Source organism: Mastigoproctus giganteus, chromosome 5 (genome assembly GCF_048544385.1).
Source record: "Mastigoproctus giganteus isolate SK-2022 chromosome 5, ASM4854438v1, whole genome shotgun sequence".
Taxonomy (NCBI): Eukaryota; Metazoa; Arthropoda; class Arachnida; order Uropygi; family Thelyphonidae; genus Mastigoproctus; species Mastigoproctus giganteus.
Genome location: NC_143579.1, coordinates 10111987 through 10134247, shown reverse-complemented (window position 1 = coordinate 10134247; position 22261 = coordinate 10111987). Strand labels below are relative to the sequence as shown.

General features: G+C 36.6%; 1 protein-coding gene across 1 annotated transcript in view; it reads left to right on the top strand.

The window, feature by feature from the left end:
- Window positions 1-22261, top strand: part of LOC150085164 (huntingtin-interacting protein 1-like) — a 637041-nt gene that overhangs the window by 294972 nt on the left and 319808 nt on the right. Inside the window, exon 19 of the mRNA XM_090373855.1 lies at window positions 13087-13264. Coding sequence (XP_090229981.1) covers window positions 13087-13264 — 178 coding nt within the window. The remainder of the gene's footprint in view (window positions 1-13086; window positions 13265-22261) is intronic.

Sequence of the window (22261 nt, the reverse complement as noted above, 5' to 3'; positions counted from 1 at the left end):
GTGAATTTTAGATATACTTCACAGTACACTTGAAGTTCATGTTTAGGTGTACTGTGAATATGATTAGATTATATGAGGATTGGGAAAGTGGTTAATTATCAGCATGAGGTGTAAATCCTTCAGGATGGTCAGAAAAGTGGTAGGTATATTTTAATGTAACAAAAATGCAAGGTCTTAACCCTGGAGAATAGGTGACATGACAAAATCGGATTGACCTGGATACCCCGCAGGACTACCCTGCCATGTGTCTGAACTTGGGGCACCTCACCAAATAAGTAACCATGTAGGGGAGGGACATGTACAGGTAGCCAAGGAAGCAGATTAGCTGAAAAATATCAGTAAGCTAGTAGCAAGAGAATGAATGAGAATGAAAGACAGAATGAATAGGTTGGACACTGAGTAAAAGAGTGAAATAAGAATTATGGTAAAAGGGAATAAATGTCAGTTTTGATGAAAGAAAAAGTGACTCAGTATGAGGGAAAGTGATTGAATGAGTGGAAGAGCAAATGTAATTGGCTGAGAGAATGCAAAGTTAATAATAACTTACATTACTTTATATATACTAACAAACATTTACTAACAACACAAACACTGTCACTGCATTCTCTCTTGGACTGCAAAAAACCTGCAGCTGGGCCTGCACCACAACTGAAGCATAACAGTAAGTTGAGGTTCTCAGAGTGTGCAGTGCAGAAAGCAAGAGTCAAATAAATGAAATGAAAACCAGAAGAATGAATGAGAGTTTGTGTGTGTGTGTGTGAGAAAAAGAACACAAACCATAAATGTCCATTTAAATAAAGTTTAATTTACAATGAAATTAAACTCATTGCTCATTACGTTTAATAAGATTAATAAATATTTTTGATTAATTGATAATACTATACTAAGCTAACAGATTCCTAATACAGTGCTTTGTATTATGTTATCTAGTTTTGCATTGTAGCTTATACTATCAGTTCGAGATATATATGTTACACTATTTCTTATCAGTTCAATATGGCGGTTAGCTCAACAATATTGGTGCCAACACTAGGAGTCGTAACTTCCAAAAATCACTAGTTTAGTTCAAAATTAGAAGCTAATGAACACTAATGAACCTATTTAATGTCTTTGTAAAACACATTGTAGTATATTAATTAACGCAGAGGCAAAACTATCAAAAATACTTATCCCTTTACTGCAGCCAAAAATGCACCGACTCAAGTTAAACAAGTATAATAATTATAAATGTTTCAGCATGACTCTAATCCTTGCCACACAGCAAAGTTGGTAAGTTTAATGCTATTTAGATTTAATGATGAGTTTGTCTTTCTTTTCTCACAAGGCTTAAAACATGCTAACACCAATGTTTTCCCTTGTTTTTCATCCTTAAGGTGCAGTCATACCTCAGAAATGCTGGCTTTACGGTGTTGGACTGGCCCGGCAACAGTCAAGATTTGAACCCTATTGAAAATTGCTGATAAATAATGTCGTGTAAAATTGCTCAGATGAAGCCAACAAGTAAGATTCAGCTGCAGGAGAGCATTGTAAGCATTCTGGTACAATGAACTGAACTTGGGCAATGATATAGCCAGAAGTTGATTAGCTCTATTGTATCTTAGATTGTTGCAAATCTGTAATTGCAGCTCGGGGACCAAAAACAAAATATTGAGGACTTATTTTGCTGATTTACAGTCCATAATACTATTACGTTAACTTGTCATTTCAGTTTGTACATGTAAATGCAATAAAATGTGTGTTTGGTTGTCATGATTTCTCATATTTCCATTAATTATGGATTTTACCCTTTAGGAAGATATTTATGGCAATTAGGTATATTAGGTGGAGTCTTTTTATTGGATTTCATTCACAGAGATATATATTCCATCTAACAAATGCATTTTGAACATTTCTGCAACTCACAATGCAGCACAAAACACATTATTTGCAAAATTCACAAGTGATGCAGTTTTGTTGTCCGCCACTGTAGGTGAAAGTCTGATTGTGCTAGGTTTTCGTGAATGTGGGTGATGGTCCAAGATTTCAATGCTGAGCTCATGCAGTGAAGCCATGGTGGTGACACTGGTGTGTGTGTGTGTGTGTGTGTGTGTGTGTGTGTAGGCACATTATTCTGGTGGAACAAGACTCCTGTGCTGAGGTTTCCTTGGCATTTGTCTTTGATATTTTCATGCAAACACCTCACAAGGTCCATGTAATATGCCCCTGTGACTGTTTGGCCTTTTTGAGTGAGTGAAGGCAAAATTTTTGGTTATAAATGATTCAGAATTGGTGGCCATAGATTAAAATTATCAATTAGGATGAAAGACTGGTATTATTAATTGCTGGAATGAGTTATTTGTGTGGATAGTTTTAGGCTGACAGCTTTGGATTGAAAATTAACTGGCTTTCCTTCCTTGTGTAGGTGGGGAAGGAAACACATAGATAGCTTATTTTCTTTCTTTTTTTTATTGTTATTTTATACTGTTTGTTATTATTTTTAATGTTTTTTATTTATTATTATTATCCCAGTAAAATCGAGCATTTAATCAATCAGCCACAGTACATTATTATAAGAAAAGTGTCTGGAATACTGTCAAATGAGCGCATAAAAAAAAATTAAAAAAAAAAAAGTGAACATTTTAAAATCTTAAAATATTAACAAAGCAATTCAGCAGTTCTATCACAGATCAAAATTGTAGTAGTAGTAGTGGCACATGATGCAAGAAAGCAAGTGTAGGAGCTTATGCAGCATCAGCCAAAAAAAAAAAAAAATCACACCATTCCCTCCAAATGCCTGTCCAGTTCCTCCTTAAATTTATTTAACCTATCAACTTCCACAACGACAGATGGAAGTTTGTTCCAGCAATTAACCACCCGCTGGCTAAAGGCAAATTTCCGCACATCTTTTCTACATCTGTCCTTTCTTAATTTGAACTTATGTCCCTGTAGGTTCGTAATCTGAACAAGTGGAAGGATCCCATCAGAATTCAGCGTGCTCAACCCATTCAAGGCCTTATAGACCTCAATCAGATCACCGCGCAGGTGCCTAGTCTCCAGCCACTGCAATTTGCAGAACTTAAGCCTCTCTTGGTAAGAGAATCCCTTCATTCCCCTCACCAATCGTGTTGCTCTTCTCTGTACACGCTCAAGCAAATCTACATCCTTCCTAAAATGAGGCCTCCAGACATGTACGCAAGGCGTGGCCTGACCATTGGTACAGAGGGACAATCACCTCCTTTTCCCTGCTAGCAAAATTCCTATATATCATTGACAAAACCCCATGACCTGCCCTAGCAGCCTGTCTACATTGCTCAGAAAACTTCATATCTGACTGCACAATTACTCCCAGGTCTTTTTCATTTTCTACCACCTTAAGTGTAGTACCACACAGTTGGTACGTTTCTCTGGGGTTACTTCTACCCATATGCAGTACTTTGCATTTGTCAAGGTTGAACTTCAGTTGCCACTTCTTAGCCCATCTGCCCAAATTATCTAGATCCTGTTGCAGTAGCACACTGCCATTACTGTCATTAACAACCCTGCCAACCTTTGTGTCATCTGCAAACTTCGACATTAAGCCTGATATACCTTCATCAATATCATTGATAAATACACAAAACAACAGTGGACCCAACACCGAACCCTGTGGGACTCCACTAATAACATTAGTCCACGAAGAGCAGCACCCATTGATTACCACCCTCTGTCTTCTCCCACTTAACCATCCTTTTATCCATTGTAGCAACTTACCCTTAATACCATTCTGCTCCAATTTGTACAGCAGTCTTCCATGCGCAACAGTGTCAAAAGCTTTCCTGAAATCCAAGTATATGATATCAAAATTATTTTTTGCATCCAGTTCCTTTGTGACCACATCATAATAACCAATCAAATTTGTCAGACAAGACTTTCCCTTAACAAACCCATGCTGTGTTTGAATTATTGCTGCAGTCTTGTCTAGATGATCCTGCAATGCATCTTTAACCAGTGACTCCATTATTTTACCCGGAACAGAAGTTAAACTAACTGGTCTTTAAGAATCCATGCAAAATAGGATGACACTAATATCTTTATAAGATGCTGCAGTAGTATTTTGTTCCATAGATCCTGCTGACTGCAGAAACAGTTTAAACTGCTTAAACATTGCAGTGGTCTTAATCACTTAAAACAATAGAACAAACTCGACATTGCAACCAAGTTTCAAAGTAGTGCAGTATTGTAGTATTGCACTATTTTCAAAAAGATGATCAGCCATTTTCTTAAAAGAAAAGGCTGCTACGATGACCTGTTTTAGGATTAGTCCCTCATCAGGTAATAGGTGGGCTGTGGTGACAATGCACAGACAAAAACTGTTGCAAAGAAGTTGTTTGATGTGAGCTGTAATGCAGTATATGAAATGGGAGTTTTCAAAGCTGTGAGTGATTGATAAAACTGTTTTATCTCAGTGTCATCACACGTAACCACCTGCTATCTGATGAACAATTGGTTAGTTCTAAAACAGACTCTTGTAGCAATATTTTAATCAAATAACATGTTAAACTTTTAGTGAGTAACCTGTGATATAGGCAAGTTTGTTTTGCTGTCAGAATTAGGACCATTGCATTAGCAGTGTAGTTTAAATCCTGTTGGCCTCAAAAGCAGATGAATGAACAGAGTTGTCATGCAAAAATCTTAATTTCTCTGAGACCACATAGCATGATCTGGTGAATTTAACATCACCTTAGGATAGGTGAGAACAAAGGGAGATCGAAAATGCCCACTGTGTACAGCTAGAAAAATGTTTCCTTTAATCTGTCATTAATCCATTCCCATGAATAGCAGCTCAGAACTAGATATGGGTATTCATGCCATCAACTCTAGGCGGCTCAAGGTCACCTTGTTTGCCATTCTGTATTAATGCCTTGGATAAGAAGGCCAAATGAATTACCTTGAGCTGCTGGTTGTTATTGATTGTATTTGTCCACAGTACATTATTATAAGCAAAATGTCATGCAAACTGATAAATATTGCCTCATTGTAATAATTATTCCTAAAGAAGATTAGTTAATGTTTATTGTTATTTGTTCATATTTAACAAATTGAGCTATTATTTATGTTTTTATCACTACTATTATTACTATCTTTTTTTGTCAATATAAACATTTACAGATGTAAATATGTTCGGTTGTTAATGTTAACATTCATTGAAATGTGCTTCTCCAGAACTGCTCAACCACTAGATGTAACTCTAAAATCTGGCATCTCTAAATTCCTGATGGTCCCGGATTTTGAAGCGGGGACCTTTTTTATTATTATTATTTTTTTTATTGTGCAGTCCGGGAAAGCCCTCTAGCTTTTGCTGGACCACAGGATCTATTTGTCTCTATGAGTTTCCCTACTACTGCTGCCAAAGCCAGACTGATTGGTCTGCAGTTATCCACTTTGCTGTTAGAACTACCTTTATCCATTTTTGTTGTATTGGCACTTTGCTAACCGAAAGGAATATCTCTTGAGTTCAGCAATAACCTCATAATTACAGGCAGTTCCCCTCTTTGCAAGTTTTTGCTTTACTAGTTCCCGGGTTTACAAGTTTTTTTTTTTTTTTTTTTTTCAAGTATCAACAAAATTGAAAATATGAACATTAATTGCAATAAATAAATGCTGCTACACAATCATAAATATGGCATTTCATGCGTGTAGCTATACAATACTACTGTGTATTATTGTGCTACTACTGTGCATGCATTTGTTTGTTCAGGCAGAGATAAGGAGAGAGGTTCAATTCTTAAAGAATTTTGGAAAGAATTCCATATTTTAGATGCAATCAAAATAATAAAACAAGTCTGGGACAAAATTACAGAGAAGAACATGAAGGTTGTTTTGGAATGAACTGTCCTCAATTTATTGATGTTTGTAGGATTTCAAGAACCAGCAGAGATTGTATAAAATGAAACAAAGCAGTTGTTAATATTGCTAACCAATTGCAGCTTGAGGTTTCTACAGCTCGCATCACTGATTTGCTTCAAAGATACAATGGAGAGCTCACAAATGAAGACCTTGAAATGACAAAATGTGAAGCTGAGGAAGAAGATTTAACAGCTGAAACTCCTCTTCGTTCTGACGCCTCCATAGCCAGGTGGGAAAGAGCAGCAGTGCATAGCACACGCTTCTTGATTAGACTGGGATTCGAGGCCATCACCACCAAATATGGAGGATGCGGAAAGGTCAGGGAATGACCACCGCATATCCCGGAGCAATATGGCCTTAGTTGCTAATGCTCCTAAAAACCAAATAACAATAATAACCTCTTCATTCCTTCACTCTCAAGGGGCTTGATGAAGCTTTTCAAAACAGAAAAAGCAATTAATATTTATGAATCACAAGATTCAAATTTCGAGCGCACTAGAAAAGCTGTTACAGATTTAAAAAATGATTATGCATGTGCTATCATGAAATTTATAAAAAGAGAAGACTGTCTGAAACAAATGACCATTATAGCATTTCCGAAGACAACAACTCCTTGTGCTTCCAACAAACCAACAACAAGTGCCGAGTCAACAATGAGTGGAACCATCGAGTGCCAAGCCAACGAGTGCCGAGTCGATGATGATGATGAAGAACAATCTTTAACATTTATATGACATAAATAATTTCTTTATTATTATAATTTGCTTGATTTTTAAATCAATGTTTTCATTTCTTTGGATAATTAAATCATTGTTTAAGCATAAACTATTGTTTTGCTGACCTTTATTTAACATTATTATGGCCAAATTTCATTGTTGAAAATGTAACCCCTATTTTTAGCAATATTTCTATGGGAAATAAATTCCCAATTTAAGAGTTTTCTTGCTTTTCAAGCACACACTAGTAGCGAATTAACTCGTATAGTCGGGAACTACCTGTAATCTTAATGGATCAGTGCACTCCTTCTTTGCCTCCCTCATAATTACTAGATATGGGTATTCATGCCATCAACTCTAGGAGGCTTACTTGACTTTAACCCCAAAAACATTTCCACAATTTCTGTAATTTCATTAATGCTAATTTCATACTGTTCAGTTTCACTGGTTCTTCTAATTATGAAGGGACTTTCATCTATAAAGATCAATCTGAGGTACCTATTGAATTTATCAGCAACATCAGCTGAGTTACCTAAGACTTTTTCTCACCCATAATGGAAGGGTAAAATCTGATTCATTCTTTTCTTCTTCTTCTTAGCATTAGCATTAGTAGAGGCATTTGATGCAAGAAAGCAAGCTTATGCAGCATCAACCAAAAAAAAAAAAATAAAAAATAACCACTTCCACTTCATCCCTCTGTTCGTTCGAAATACTTGTCCAGCTGAGCCTTAAACTTATTTAGGCTATCAACTTCCACGACAAGGGATGGAAGTCTGTTCCACCAACAAACCACCCGCTGGCTAAAGGCAAATTTCCGCACATCTATCCTACATCTTTCTTTCCTCAATTTGAATTTATGCCCTCTCAGGTGATTATTCTGAGCAAGAGGAAGAATCCCATCAGCATTGAGCATGCTAAAACCATTCAAGGCTTTATACACCTCTATCAGATCACCTTGCTGGTGCCTAGTCTTCAGACACTGTAATTTGCAAAACTTAAGCCTTTATTCGTAAGAGCACCCCTTTGTTCCATTCACTAATCTTGTTGCCCTTCTCTGTACTCGTTCCAGCAGCTCTACATCCACCTTGAAATGAGGCCTCCAAGCCTGTATACAGTACTCTAGGTGTCGCCTGATCATTGCCTTATACAAGGGAATAATCATCTCCTTATCCCTGCTAGAAAAATTCCTATATATCATTGACAATACACCATGAGCTACTCTTGTAGTCCCTCTGCACTGCTCAGAGAACTTCATATCTGCCTGCACAACCACCCCCAGGTCCATTTCATTCTCTACCACTGTCAGTGTAGTACCACAGAGTTGATACGTTGCTCTGGGGTTGCTGTTTCCCATATGTAGTACTTTATATTTGTCAATGTTAAACTTCATTTGTCACCTCTGAGCCCATCTGCTCAACCTTTCCAGATCCTGTTGCAGCAGCATAGTGTCAGTAGTGTCCTTGACAATCCTGCCAACCTTCGTATCGTCTGGAAACTTGGACATTAAGCTTGATATACCATCATCGATATCATTTATAAATACAGAAAACAATAATGGACCCAATACTGAATTGCGGTCACATTTGCACATCCCCAGTCCATGGGTACCTCCCCTGAGTCCAAGGAAGCTCTCATAATTATGGCTAAGGGTTTGCTTACTTCCTTTGCTGCCTCCTTTAATATAACTGGATATATGCCATCCACCCCAGGTGTTTTTCTTGTGTTTATCTTCAACAATTTCTCCTCCACTTTACTCTCAGTTATTACAAGATTCTCTAGCTTACTACCAGAATTGAATACACCTCTGGCTTTCCCCTCGCTGAATAACCCCCTTGATGCAAAATATTCATTTAGTTTGTTAGCTACCTGAGCAGGATCAACAGTTGACCCATCGATATCAAGTGGACTAATTTGATTCATCCCTTTCCTTCTAGAGTTTACCTAAGTAAAGAACTCTTTGCTGTTTTTCTTTGCATCCCTTGCCAAAGATGTCTCATAATCTGCCTTCGCCTGCCTAACCTCCTTTGTAACTTGGTTACAGATCAACTTGTATCTATCATAGGCTTCTGTGTCACGTGTTAATTTTATGTATCCCATGCATTTTTCTTCTCTGCCATATGTCTCATTAGTTCATCTGACATCCATTTAGGCCTAAACCTTGAACAATATTTCTTAGTTGGTATGTAAAGCCTAGTAGCTTCCAAGATAATTCTTTGAATGCTTCCCATTTTGGTAACATCATCAGTTGGTCCCCCTGTATAGAATTTAAATACTGTCTCAGTCCATCGTAGTCGCCTTTACGAAAGCAATAACCCTTCCCTTTACCCCCTAATGGTAGTTACCTCTTTGAGTAAATCCCACTTCAGCACCCTGTGATCACTGCCACCTAATGGTTCATTTATCTGCAGATTCTTAATGCATGAAGATTCACTACTGATAATGAAATCTTCTGTTAGAATCACTACTGATAATCAAATCTTCAGCAGAAGCTGAGAGGGATCCATCATCATGAAAAATATCATTGATATTAAGAGAAAAAATTCTCTAACTATTGAGACTACAAGTCACATATGACTCAGTTTAGTGGAGAAAGTGCTTGATGCGGTTCCCTTTATAAAATCACTAGCATTAGCAGAGGCATATGATGCAAGAAAGCAAGCTTATACAGCATCAGCCAAAAAAAAAAAAAAAAAACCTTCTAATTTCAACCATCCATTCAATGCAAAAAATAATTTTGATATTTGTATACTTGGATTTCAGAAAAGCTTCTGATACTCTTGCACATAAATGAGTGAGTGCTGTACAAACTGTAGCAATGTGTGCATTAAGGGCAAGTTACCACTGTGGATAAAGGGATGGTTGAGTGAGAGAAGACAGTAGTTCTCGGCGGCCACTGCCCTTTATGTACTAATGTTATTAGTGGCAATTCACTGGTTCATTTCTTGGTGTATTGTTTTTTATGTTTGTAAATTACATTGATGAAGGCATATCAGGTTTTATGTCTAAATTTGCAGATGATATAAAGATTGGCAGGGTGGTTTTTGACAATATTCAGAGTATGCTACTGCTCCCAAATCTGTACAAATTAGGTGGTGGGCTGAGAAGTGGCAATTGAAGTTTAACATTGACAAATGCAGAGTATTCTATATGAGTAGCAGTAATCCTAGATTAACATACCAACTGTGTGGTACCATACTTAGGTTAGTGGAGAATGAAATGACTTCAGGATAATTGTGCATTTAGATAAGAAGTTCTCTTAGCAGTGCTGATAGGCTGCCAGGAGAGATAATGTAGTTTTTTCTATGATGTGCAGGAATTTTGTCAGCAATGATAAATCCCATTGTATAAGGCAATGGTTGGGTTACAAATTGAGTACTGCATACATATATGGAAGCCTCATTTACTGAATGATGTGGATCTGTTGGAGTGGGTGCAGAGAAGAGCAATGAGATGAGTTAGAGGAAAAATAGTATGCTTACTGGGAAAGGCTTCAGTTCTGCAAACTGCAGTGAGTATAGGCACTTGTTAGGAGACTTAATTGAAGTGTTTAAGGCTTTAAATGATTGAGTAAGCCCAATATTGATTGAATCCTTTCTCTTGCTCAGTTTACAAAACGAGGAGGCATAAATTCAAATTGAAGAAGGAACAGTTACAGGATCTATGTGTGGAAATATGCCTTCAGCCCTCGGGTAGTAGATCGTTGGAACAAACTTTCATCTAGTGTTGTTGAAGTAGGTAGTTTGAATAAATTCAAGGAGGAACTATCCAAACTATTAGAGGGGATGGGCAGTGATATGGAATGGACTTTTTTTTTTTTTATGTGGTTTCAGCTTGCTTTCTTGCATCATTGACACTACTAATACTATATTTTGCAGAACTTCAGTATCTTCTGGATAGTTTTCTGAACCACTGACTTTTGAATTTTTAACTCGTGGACGTTGGAGTGAGTATTTTGTTTCAGTGGCTTTCATGCAATAGTGCCATCTGTTTCTTCTGTGTTATTGCCATATGTGTAGTGGAATAGTTAACCTTACCACAAGTTGTCAGTGAAGTTGTCTCATTGACAAGTTATAATATGGTGGTTCAACAAGTATGTTTGTGTCTGCTTTAAGGAAATTGCACCAGAAGTACACCTACTTGAATTTCCTTGGACCTGCTGTGAAAATTCATGACAGAATCCCATGAACTGTTCTAGCAACCTGTCTCCACTGCTTTAAATCAAAAGTAAGAACTGTCCAGATATGGAACTTGTAGCTCAAGATTTCAGGCCTCAATCTAGATATAGATATTCTATGATAGGTTTTCAAACAATATCATTACTCTTACCAGTATGAAACAATTATTATTATAAGTTTAACATTATTAATTATATATGAACAAATAAGGTTATGTGACATGTAACAAGTAGAGTAACTTATTTCTTCCATTTGGTAATGAATTTCATCAGGTTAATACCTTTTGCATTAAGAAAATGAATAACAGTGTGGATCTCTGTTTGACTATTTCAAGTGTGCCAGAGTGTTTGAATATAATGATCATGTGCACTTGCCTGCATGCAGAAAACAGTGTTTTAATGGATAAGATGTAAACTGCCTCTTCACTCTTGCTGAACGTCACCACCATGCATTGCATGCTGTCATCACAGTTACCTTACTTTTTTTACAGCCTTTGTACAACTGTTACTTTATACAAAGAGAAATATACTTTGTAACACATGTACATTTTCCTTGTTATGCGTTAGTTATTTATAATATCATTTTGATAAAAAAAAGAAGTATTTTGTTATTCTAATTTGGATCTTTGTTATGATAAGAATTTTTTTCTTGTGTACACAAATAATTCAAAGGTGAATTTGCTAAAACATTCATAACTCTTCTGCCAAAACTGATTTGGGAAACTTCAGTGCTTAAATTTTATGGTTCCTTATAGTTTAGGAAATTGCAAACCTTGATTTGGACATCAGTATACAGGGTGTCTCAAAAATATTGGTACAAACATTTAGGGGAGGTAGGTAACATCTAAAGGAATGTGAATCGCATAGGAATCCATAACCGGAAATGTCACGGAAAAGTAGTAGCAGAGGCACAAGAAGCAGAAATGACACAAGACAGTAATTAGTGGCAAATATTTATTTGACATAATATTAACAATGGAGTATGAGATGGATGCATTTCATGATGTTACAACAGATGCTCTAAAGTTCCACTATGAGACGTGATGCATGCGTGACACTGACGCAGCATGGATTGGCGGGCACGGTCGAACACACCTGGAGTTTCTTTGACAGTAGCAGCAGTGCAGATGAGTCTTGCCACAAGATCCATTTTCATCCCCACATGCGATTCATACACGATAGATTTGAGGGCCCCCCCACAGAAAGAAATTAAGGCTCGATAAATCAGGTGAGCGTGGAGGCGAGGCAGCGGGTCCACCATGGCCAATCCATCGATGCCCAAAACGGCCGTTCAAATGGTTACGAACACACCTTCCATAATGGGCAGGTGCCCCGTCATGTTGAAACCAAATGTTGTGTCTCACATTTTCTGGAACATCGTCGAGTAACCCTGGTAGAACTTGTTCAAGAAAGATCCAGTATTTAGCGGAGTTCATGCGGGATGGTAACAGGTATGGGCCGACTAAGCAGTCACCGAACATACCTGCCCATACATTTATTGCAAAGCGATGTTGTGCCGCATGGGGGGCGCACACCATATGGGTTGTCGTGAGCCCACACATGAGCATTGTGCTGATTGAGTAAGCCTTCCCGAGTGAAATAAGCTTCATCTGTGAACAAAACATAGGCTGGAAAATTTAAGTCTTGAACACTTTCGTGGAGAAACCACTGCGCAAAAGCCACATGTCCAGGATGATCTTGGGGGAGCAGTAACTGAACCCTTTGGAGATGAAAGGGGTGTAAGGAATCATCGTGCCAGACACGCTGTACACTGCAACGAGACATTTCCTAAGGCAGAGGCAACGGCACGTGTGCTGGTAGTAGGATTATTCTGGACGGCATTCAACACACTTTCTTCCGTGGCGGGAGTTCGTGTTGAATGTGGTCTGCCTGCACTACTGCTGTTACCTCTAAATGGTCCATAATCGCACAAATTTTGATGCACACGTGCAAACAAACGGTGGTCCGGTACATGTCTGTCTGGGAAGCGTTCTCCGTAAATTCATTGAGCGACTTGTCCATTGCCCTCTGCTAATCCATACACTAGGTGCATGTCTGCCAGCTCACAGTTTGTATATCGATGCATGCTCTTCATGCGGTGACTACTGCTTGAATGAGTAAACCAGAAATTTTCCCTCTCGCCAACTGATGAACAGCACTGTGTACCGACTTAGGGTGATGTTTCAGGTTATGGGTTCCTATGCGATTTACATTCCTTTAGATGTTACTTACCTCTCCTAAACGTTTGTGCCAATATTTTTGAGACACCCTGTATATTGTATTCTCACGATTTATCATAAATTGATGATATATAAGACATTTGTTTATTAGATTCTAGAGAATGAAAAAGAAGATTTCAAGATTGAAAAGGAATCCCTGGAATGCAAGATCCAGGATTTATTAGTATGCAGTGATAAATTGAACTTGAGGCTAAAAGAGGTAGAAGAGCAAGCAAATAGTCGAAGAGAGCTTTATAGTGATATTCTTAATAAAAACGATGTTCTGATAGGTATGTTCCTGCTTAGTATTTATTTTTTAAGACAATTTGTGTATGGGATAATTTTCCATTTTAAAAATTACCAAAATGAGAAATTTAATACTTGATATTTAACAAATGTGGATTTGCTAGATTTCAAAAAAAACTGTTCAGTGATAATGTTTTAGTATTATTAATGGCAAATGGTTCAAGAAAGCAAGCTTATACAACATCAGCTAAAAAAAAACCAAAAAAAAAACCCAACACTTATATCCTTCCTAAAATGCAGGTCTGGAGCCCTTATTTTTAGGTGGGGATCTAGATCTGATGGAATGGGTGCTGAGAGGAACAACAAAAGTGAGCTTGGTGAATGGAACGAAAGGATGGGCTTACCACGAAAGACTTCAGTTCTGTAAATTGTACCATCTCGAGACTAAGCTCCTGCAAGGTGATCTGATTGAGGTGTTTATGACTTTGTATGGATTGAGCAAGCTCACTGCTGATGACATTCTTCCTCTTGCTCAGACTAAACACGAGGGGACTTAAATTCAAATTGAGGAAGGACAGTTGCAGGATAGATTTGCAGAAGCTTGCCTTCAGCAAGTAGGAGGGTGATTGTTTGAATAAACTTTCATCTGTTATTGTGGAAGGGGCAGTTTGAATAAATACAAGGAAGAACCAGACAAATTATTGGAGGGAATGGACAGGTGATGTGGAATTTTTTTTTTTTTTTTTTTTTAACTGATGCTTTATAAATTTACTTTCTTGCATCATATCCCACCACCACTACTACTAATAATAATAATAATAATAATATACTAATAAATGTCTTTGTTTATAAAGACTAATAATAATCTAACCATTATAACTACTCACTTCTACAACATGAGAAGGAGGTTTGTTCCAGTAGTGAAGAACTTACTAGCTGAAGCAAATTTCTGCTCAATCTATCGTGCAACAATCCTTCCTCAATTCAAATTTATATCTCCTTTTATGTGCAGTGTAGCAAGAGGGAAGATTATTCCATTAAGCTCTGAGCCTACTGAATCCATTCAAAGCCTTAAACACCTTATTCAGATCTCCACGCAGGTGCTTACATGCTCCCGATGCTGCAATTTTCAGAACTGATGCTTTTCCTGGTAAGAGTATGAAATTTTCAGAACTGATGCTTTTCCTGGTTATTTTGCCTCACTAATTACATTGATCTTCTCTGCACCCATTCTAGCAGATCCAAAACCTAAACTGAGTCATGCAGACTTGTATTCAGAACTCCAGATGTAGGCTTTTTTTTTTTTTTTTTTTTTTCTCTCTTCTCTCTTCTTTTTATGAAATCCCAAACACGAGAGGTATTAAAACCTATAGTACTTCGTACCTTGCATGGGTTGGAGGTTGAGAAGATGAAAGAAAATATTTGTTGACATTAGACTTGAACTTCTCTGGACTGTAATTTTCAGGAAATACGTACGAAGGAAGGTTGTTCCAGAAAACAGCAGTTGAATGAATAAATGAGGAAGATGAAAGGTTGGTTTTGTGAGTTTGAAGTTGGACAGTAAATGGATGTTGGCTGATGGTGGCACATGTTCAGACTGTTTTGGAAGAGAGAATGGCAATTATAGAAGCCAATTCAGAAGAACAGTGCCCATGGAAGTATCTGGAGAAAAGGCATGCATCAGAAACAGAACATCTATGAGACAGAGTGGAGAGGCGAGTCATTAATTAACCTAATTACCCTTTTCTGAATGGAATCTAGAAGCCTGAGTCAGGTTTTGCGGGCACCGCCCCATATGTGGAAACAATATTCCATGATAGGGGGTGGATTTGCAATTTGTACAGAGTTAACAGCTGTTCGGAAGAAAAGTAATGCTGAGAGTGAAAGAGAAAATCAAGCCTTTCAGATGCAGAGGAAGCAATATAAGTTTACTGATGATGATGATCTAATGACTAAACTTGTTAAACCTTCATCATTATCGTTAATAAATATTGAAAAGTGTCTTCCACCAAATCCCGAAGGACTCGCTAATAACATTAGTCCAAGAACAGTGGTGCACATTTATAACCACTCTCTTGTTTCTTCCACTTAAGCATCCCATTATCCATAGCAATAACTCCTGAAATCCAAGTATGTGATGTCGAAATTATTTTTTGCATCCAGTTCCTTTGTTACTACATCATTTATCCAATCAGATTGGTCAGACAAGATGGCCACTTAAATCCATGCTGTGACTGCAATATAATTGTATTCCTGTCTACATGTGTTGCATTACTTTTTGTGACCAGTGATTCCATTATTTTCTTAGGAATAGAATTTAAGCTAACTGGTCTGTAATTGCTCATGTTACACTTTTCAAATTGGGGATACATCTGTTCATTTGTTCAGTCCACAGGGACCGACCTGAAATCCAAAGGTGCTCTCATAATTATGGTTGAGGGTTTGCTTACCTCTTTTACTGCCTTTTTTTTAATATAATTAGATAGATTCCATCCATCTGGATGCCTTTGTTTAGCTTCAACAATTTCTCTTCCACTTTCCTCTCAGTTATCCCAAACTTATTTAGCCTCCTGTAAGAGTTAAATAAACTTTTGAAATTTGCTTCCCTAAAGAATTCATTATATGTGAATGCAGAATACATAAGCATTAGTAGTACCACATTATGCAAGAAAGCAGGCCTATACAGCATCAGCCAAAAAAAAAAAACCCTTCCCATTTCACTGATCCATTCATTCCAAATGTTTGTCTAGTTCTGCCTTGAATTTATTTAAGCTATCAACTTTCACAACAACAGATGGAAGTTTGTTCCAGCAATCAACTACCCGCTGGCTAAAGGCAAACTTCTGCACATCTATTCTACAACTGTTTTTCCTCAGTTTAAATCAATGCCCCCTCAGCATTAGGCCTGCTCAATCCATTCAAGCCCTTATACACCTCAATCAGATCGCCTCACAGGTGCCTAGTCTCCAGAAGCTGCAATTTGCAGAACTTAAACCTTTCTTTTTAAGAGCATCCCTTTGTTCCCTTCACCAGTCTCGTTGCCTTTCTCTGTACTCATTCTAGCAACTCTACATCCTTCCTAAAATGAGGCTTCCAGATCTGTACGCAGTGCTCAATGTGTGGCCTGACCATTCCCTTATACAAGCGGCTAATCACCTCCTTATTTATCCCTGCGTGCAAAATTCCTGTATATCATTGACAAGATCCCAAGACCCCTCTGGAAGCCTGTCTGCACTGCCCAGAAAACCATATCTGACTGCACAATTTCCCCAAGATCTCTTTTTCATTTTCCAACATAGTTGTAACATTTCTCTGGGGGTTACTGCTAACCATATGCAGTACTTTGCATTTGTCAATGTTAAACTTCAGTTGAAACTTCTAGACCAACTGCAAAAAATTTTCTAGATCCTGTTGCAGTAGCATACTGTCATTACTGTTATTAATAACCCTGCCAATCTTTGTATCATCTGTAAACTTTAACATTAAGCTTGCTATACCTTCATTAATATCATTGATAAATATACAAAACAACAATGGGCCCAACACCGGACCCTGAGGGACACCACTAATAACATTAGTCCACGTACAGCAGTACACATTGACCACCACTCTGTCTTCCCACACTGAACCCTCCTTTTATCCATTGAAGCATGTTGCCCTTAATGCCATACTGCTCCGATTTGTACAGTAGTCTTCCCTGTGCAACTGTATCAAAAGCTTTTCTGAAATCCAAGTATATGATATCAAAATTATTTTTTGCATCCAGTTCCAGTTCCCTTGTGACCACATCATAGTATCCAATCAAATTGGTCAATTTGATTGCATACTATGATTGGATACCTCAGACACTGCATGCTGTGTCTGAACTATTACTGTAGTTTTGTCTAGGTGTCCCTGTATCACCTCTTTAACCAGGGACTCCATTATTTTCCCTGGAACAGTAGTAGTAGTAGTAGTAGTGGCATGTGATGCAAGAAAGCAAGTGTTATAAGCAAGTATGAGCTTATGCAGCATCAGCCAAAAAAAAAAAAAAAAAAAAATCACACCATTCCCTCCAAATGCCTATCAACTTCCACAATGACAGATGGAAGTTTGTTCAAGTAATTAACCACCCACTGGTTAAAGGCAGATTTCCACACATCTATTCTACATCTGTCTTTTCTTAATTTGAATTTATGCCCCCTTAGGTTCATTATCTGAACAAGTGGAAGATCCCATCAGAATTCATCATGCTCAATCCATTCAAGTCCTTATATACCTCAATCAGATCACCATGCAGGTGCTTAGTCTCCAGCCACTGCAATTTGCAGAACTTAAGCCTTTCTTGCTAAGAGGATCCCTTCTTTCCCCTCACCAATCTTGTTAAACTGACAGGTCTATAATTATTTGTGAAGTGGGGATACATTTGCATATCTCCAATGGATATGAAACTCCCCTGAAACTAAGGATGCTCTCATAATTATGGCTAATGGTTTGCTAACTTCTCTCGCTACCTCCTTCAATATAACTGGATAGATTCCATCCACCCCAGGTGCCTTTTTTCTGTTTAACTTCATCAATTTCTCCTCGGCTTTGCTCTCAGTTATTACAAAATCACTTAGCTCCCTATTAGAGTGTGATAAACTTCTGGCATTCCCCTCCTTGAATAACTCCTATGAGTGAATGTAGATGCAAAATGCTCATTCCGTTTGTCAGCTACTTGAGAAGGATCATCAAAAGTTGAACCATCTATGTTAAGTGGACCAATCTGATTCATCCCCTTCCCTTCTTGAGTTTACATAGATAAAGAACTCTTTGCTATTTTTCCTTGCATCCTTTGCTAAAGATTTCTCGTAATCTGCCTTTGTCTGCCTAACCTCCTTTGTGACTTGATTGCAGACTAGCTTATATCTGCCGTTGGCTTCTTTGTCACCTGATAATTTATTTGCATCCCATGCATTTTTGTTCTCTGTCACGAGCCTCATTAATTCATCTGACAGTCATTTAGACCATTTATTGAATCTTAAACAGTATTTCTTATTTGGCATGAAAAGCTTAGTAGCCTTCAAGATTAAGTTCCCATTACTGTTATAATACTTATTATTATTAATAAGTATTAATAATCTTTATTATTATTAATCTCTTATTATTAATTCCCTTATTATTATTATAATATTTAAGATTATTTAAATATATTAAGATTATTATAATACTTAAAATGTTTGATTATAATTTGTATGATTTTTTTCTACTTTTAATATGTGATTTTGATATCATTAAACTGTGATTCTTGTCAATAATGTAATTTTCGTGAACTGATTGTATACTATTAGTATTTAAGTATTAAAAAATAAATATTTCCTTTTGTTTTCCCATATTCTCTTATTACAGTGGTGATATTAACAAAAATGTTTCACGTAATTTGAAAAATGATGAATATAATATTGTATAAATTCGAGAAGGTAAACAAAACCAGGGCTCACAACTGGTGAGTATGGGCTTGGCGCACCCAGGGTCCTGAGCTGGATATCATCATTCTTCTCTCTCTCTCTCTCTGTCTCTCTCTATGATTCCCTTCTACTTCTGACTCTTGTTCTGTTTCTCTCTCTCTCTCTCAGGGTAATTCAGAATTTGTTTTGGCTGATGCAGAGGAAGCTTCAGGCTTCCTTGCACTATATAGCTAATAATAATAATAATAATTCGTAAATAAATTGATTTATATAGAAATCTAATAACAACAAAAAAAAAGATAATTGTAATTATATATTTATTCAAATAAGAAAAAGAACAATGCTGCACATGGATAAAAAGAGACATTTAAATAAATGAAAGCATCAGATTTTACAGGCAACTTATACATTGTGCTACTGCTCTTAAAATGCCTGGTAAAAGGTGATCCCTTCATCATATTCCTGGCATAACATTTTTAGTTTACGTTATATTACGTAATACACAGCTTGCTTCTATAAAATCAAAGAACCTGAATCAAGCTGAGCAAGCTTAGCTTGACTTAGTTTCAACTTCCGCCACTTCCAGTCGCATCTTCTGTATAAGGGCCCAAATGGATGGGTGAGAGCAAGATGCTAGTTTGGAAAATCGATGTGATTCCAACATTCGCATTGGTTGTTAGTTCTTTCTTCATCAGCAAGACTAGAATTATGTACATTCCAAAGCATTTGAGATAAAAGAGCAGAAATTTTATGAAATTTTAGAAACATGTGGGAAGAATTATTGCCTACTTGTCTGAAACCGCCGCTAACATACTTACAATCAAAATAATATACCAGATTATCTTTCTTTCAAATGTATTGGGAAGAAAAGTGGTATTTTTTTGCTGAATAATTTTCAATTAAATAAGCGACCAATTTTTTTTTTTTTTCAGATTCACATTTGAGTTGAATTCCCCCTGAAATCAAAGATGAAACAGTTTTTACTAATTTCATGTGGTAAAAAAGGTAAAAAAGACAAACCAAACAAATAATGCATCCATTTTACACCTTGGCTGTGTTTATTATTTTTATACTGACTTGCCAGTCCTATATTTTTCATTTTCTAAATCCACGCTTGTCCTAGACGAAAGCTGCAACCAATTATTGATGCATTTAGCTAGATTGTTAATACGGCATTGTTATTGGTGCCCCAAAGTACGCATCCATTAATTTTGGAGAAAATTCTAAATGAAATTTCTACACTTTTCTGCAACTAATAACAATGGTTTGTATGTTTTTTCTGTGTTTGTCAACTTGATTTTCTTTTAGAGCAAAATGAATTAATTTTGATTTATTTTTTTATTATGTTTTTTATTTTTTTGTTCTAGAACTAATGATTTTGCCATTATTTTTTTTTTATGATGATGTTTTTCTTTTCCCTTTTGATGAACATTTTATTGAACTGTATGCAATGGTCGTATCAGAACAGTCGTTGATAAGGCTCAATAATTTCTTATCTCTTGATAATATTTAAACTGAAAATCGCTAGATTTCCCCCCTTAATGCCAGGAAGGGTTGGTCTTAAGTGAAGAACAAAACAAAGACACTATTAAGACAGTATAAAGAGTAAAAGTAATCGGCAACCACGAGTCACCAGGATTAAATATTTTCTCGCAGGGCCTGTCACATGACATGATACTACCACCTGATTGATCCTGTAAAGGCAGCACATAAACAAAATATGCAGACTTCCTAACAGTCATAGCAGCATTTGAAATTTGATCGTGAATTTTTCCACCTTATGTGATGTCAGTGTTGAATCCAGAGTATTTACGTGGGGGGAGGTGGATTTAAATTTCAAGAGTGCATGTAGGGAGGAGAATATGTAGTTTCATTAATATTAACAACATGTATATGTTACAAACAGTTCTGTTTATTTATGAATATTATTATAAGAGAAAACAAAAGGAAACATTTATTTTTTGAGATTTAAATGCTAACAGTATACCATCAGTTCACAAAATTACCGCATTACAATAATCACAGATTAAAATTTGCAAAAAATTCATACAAATTTTAATCAAATGTTTAAGTACAGTCGATTCCGGTTATTTGGGACATATCGGGACTTGTGCATTTTGGGCCGATTAAGTGGCTGCCCCAATTATGTGAAGTTTCACATAAATAGTTAAAAATACAGTGGACCCCGCTTCACGATTGATTCTCAGTGTGATCAAATCACGTTACGATGAATTCACTATACAATATGCACCATAATAATGTAAAAACCCACAGAATTCCAGCTGTCGGTATTATCGCAAATTCAATAAGATCAAGTTTACTATCCTTACCATCCGTTTATAATAGATAGCACTAATAAAAGCCCAACAAACCAGAAACTGCTAATTGTTTTATAGTTGTGACCTCCAGAAATCCGATTGGACCATGTGGTATGTTCGGAGACAATCGTAGGGTAATCTCGAGCGCTGCGGTCTCCTTGCCCCAATTAAACGGCATGTTGTCCCAATTGAGCGGAGAAACTCTGGCTATTTTCTCAATTAGGTTCTGTTCTTTAAGATTGGTTCCAAATAAAAGGCTGCCCCTATTAACCAGTGGTCCAAATAACTGGAATCCATTGTATTTTAATAATAGTAGTAATTATTATTAATAATTACTATTATTATTATAAAAATAGTAATTTTTATTTTAATATTGCATGAAGATAAGCATAGAAGGCCCAAATGACTTATCAGAAAAATAATTAATAAATGATGTGATTCTTCTTTGCATATGTATCAATCACATCATTTATTAATTTTTCTGTTAACTCATTTGGGCCTTCTATGCTTATCTTCATGCAATATTAAAATAAAAATTACTATTTTTGGCTAGGGAAAGAATTTTGTTCCACTGGAAGTTAAAGTTACCCCCCCCCCTTCCAATTAAACATTGTGATAGCTGAAGAATTTTTCCTTGAAATTCAGTTAGATCAAGTAATTATGTAGTTTTTAAGGAAAAAAGAAAATTGGATATTTATTCCAGGGATATGTTTTCTGGAATAAATAAAATAGGAAACAAAAGGAATATCATCATTATAATAAGAGAATACGAGAAAACAAAATAGGAAACAAAAGGAAATATTTATTTTTTAACACTGAAATACTAAAAGTATATAGGCCGAACGGGCTAGCCGGGTGGGTAAAGCGCCTGCCTAGCAACCCAAAGGTCGCGGGTTTGAATCCAACTCGGGCTTGGATCAAAGTACTGCAAAAACCTTGGGAGGTGCATTATGGCCATAGAAGCCGATGCGCCAATAACCACCAAAAAAAAAAAAAAACCAATAACACTGCAATGCACATTTAATAAAACAAAGTTTGTTTTATTGCGATTGTTTCTAGGGAACAGTTGCATCACATTTTCTATATGTATATTTTTTCTTCTAACAAAATCCAGAAAATATTTCTATTGATAGTTGAATTATAAACTTCGAAAATTGGTGTCAAACGCACTTTGCATGAACATTCATAAAATCAAACAGTGGAGTAACTAGGATTTTTTGTCACACATTCACAAAAAAGGCACTTAATGCTAATCTACCTATTATTTTTGGTTTTAAGGGGTGCCTGATATCTG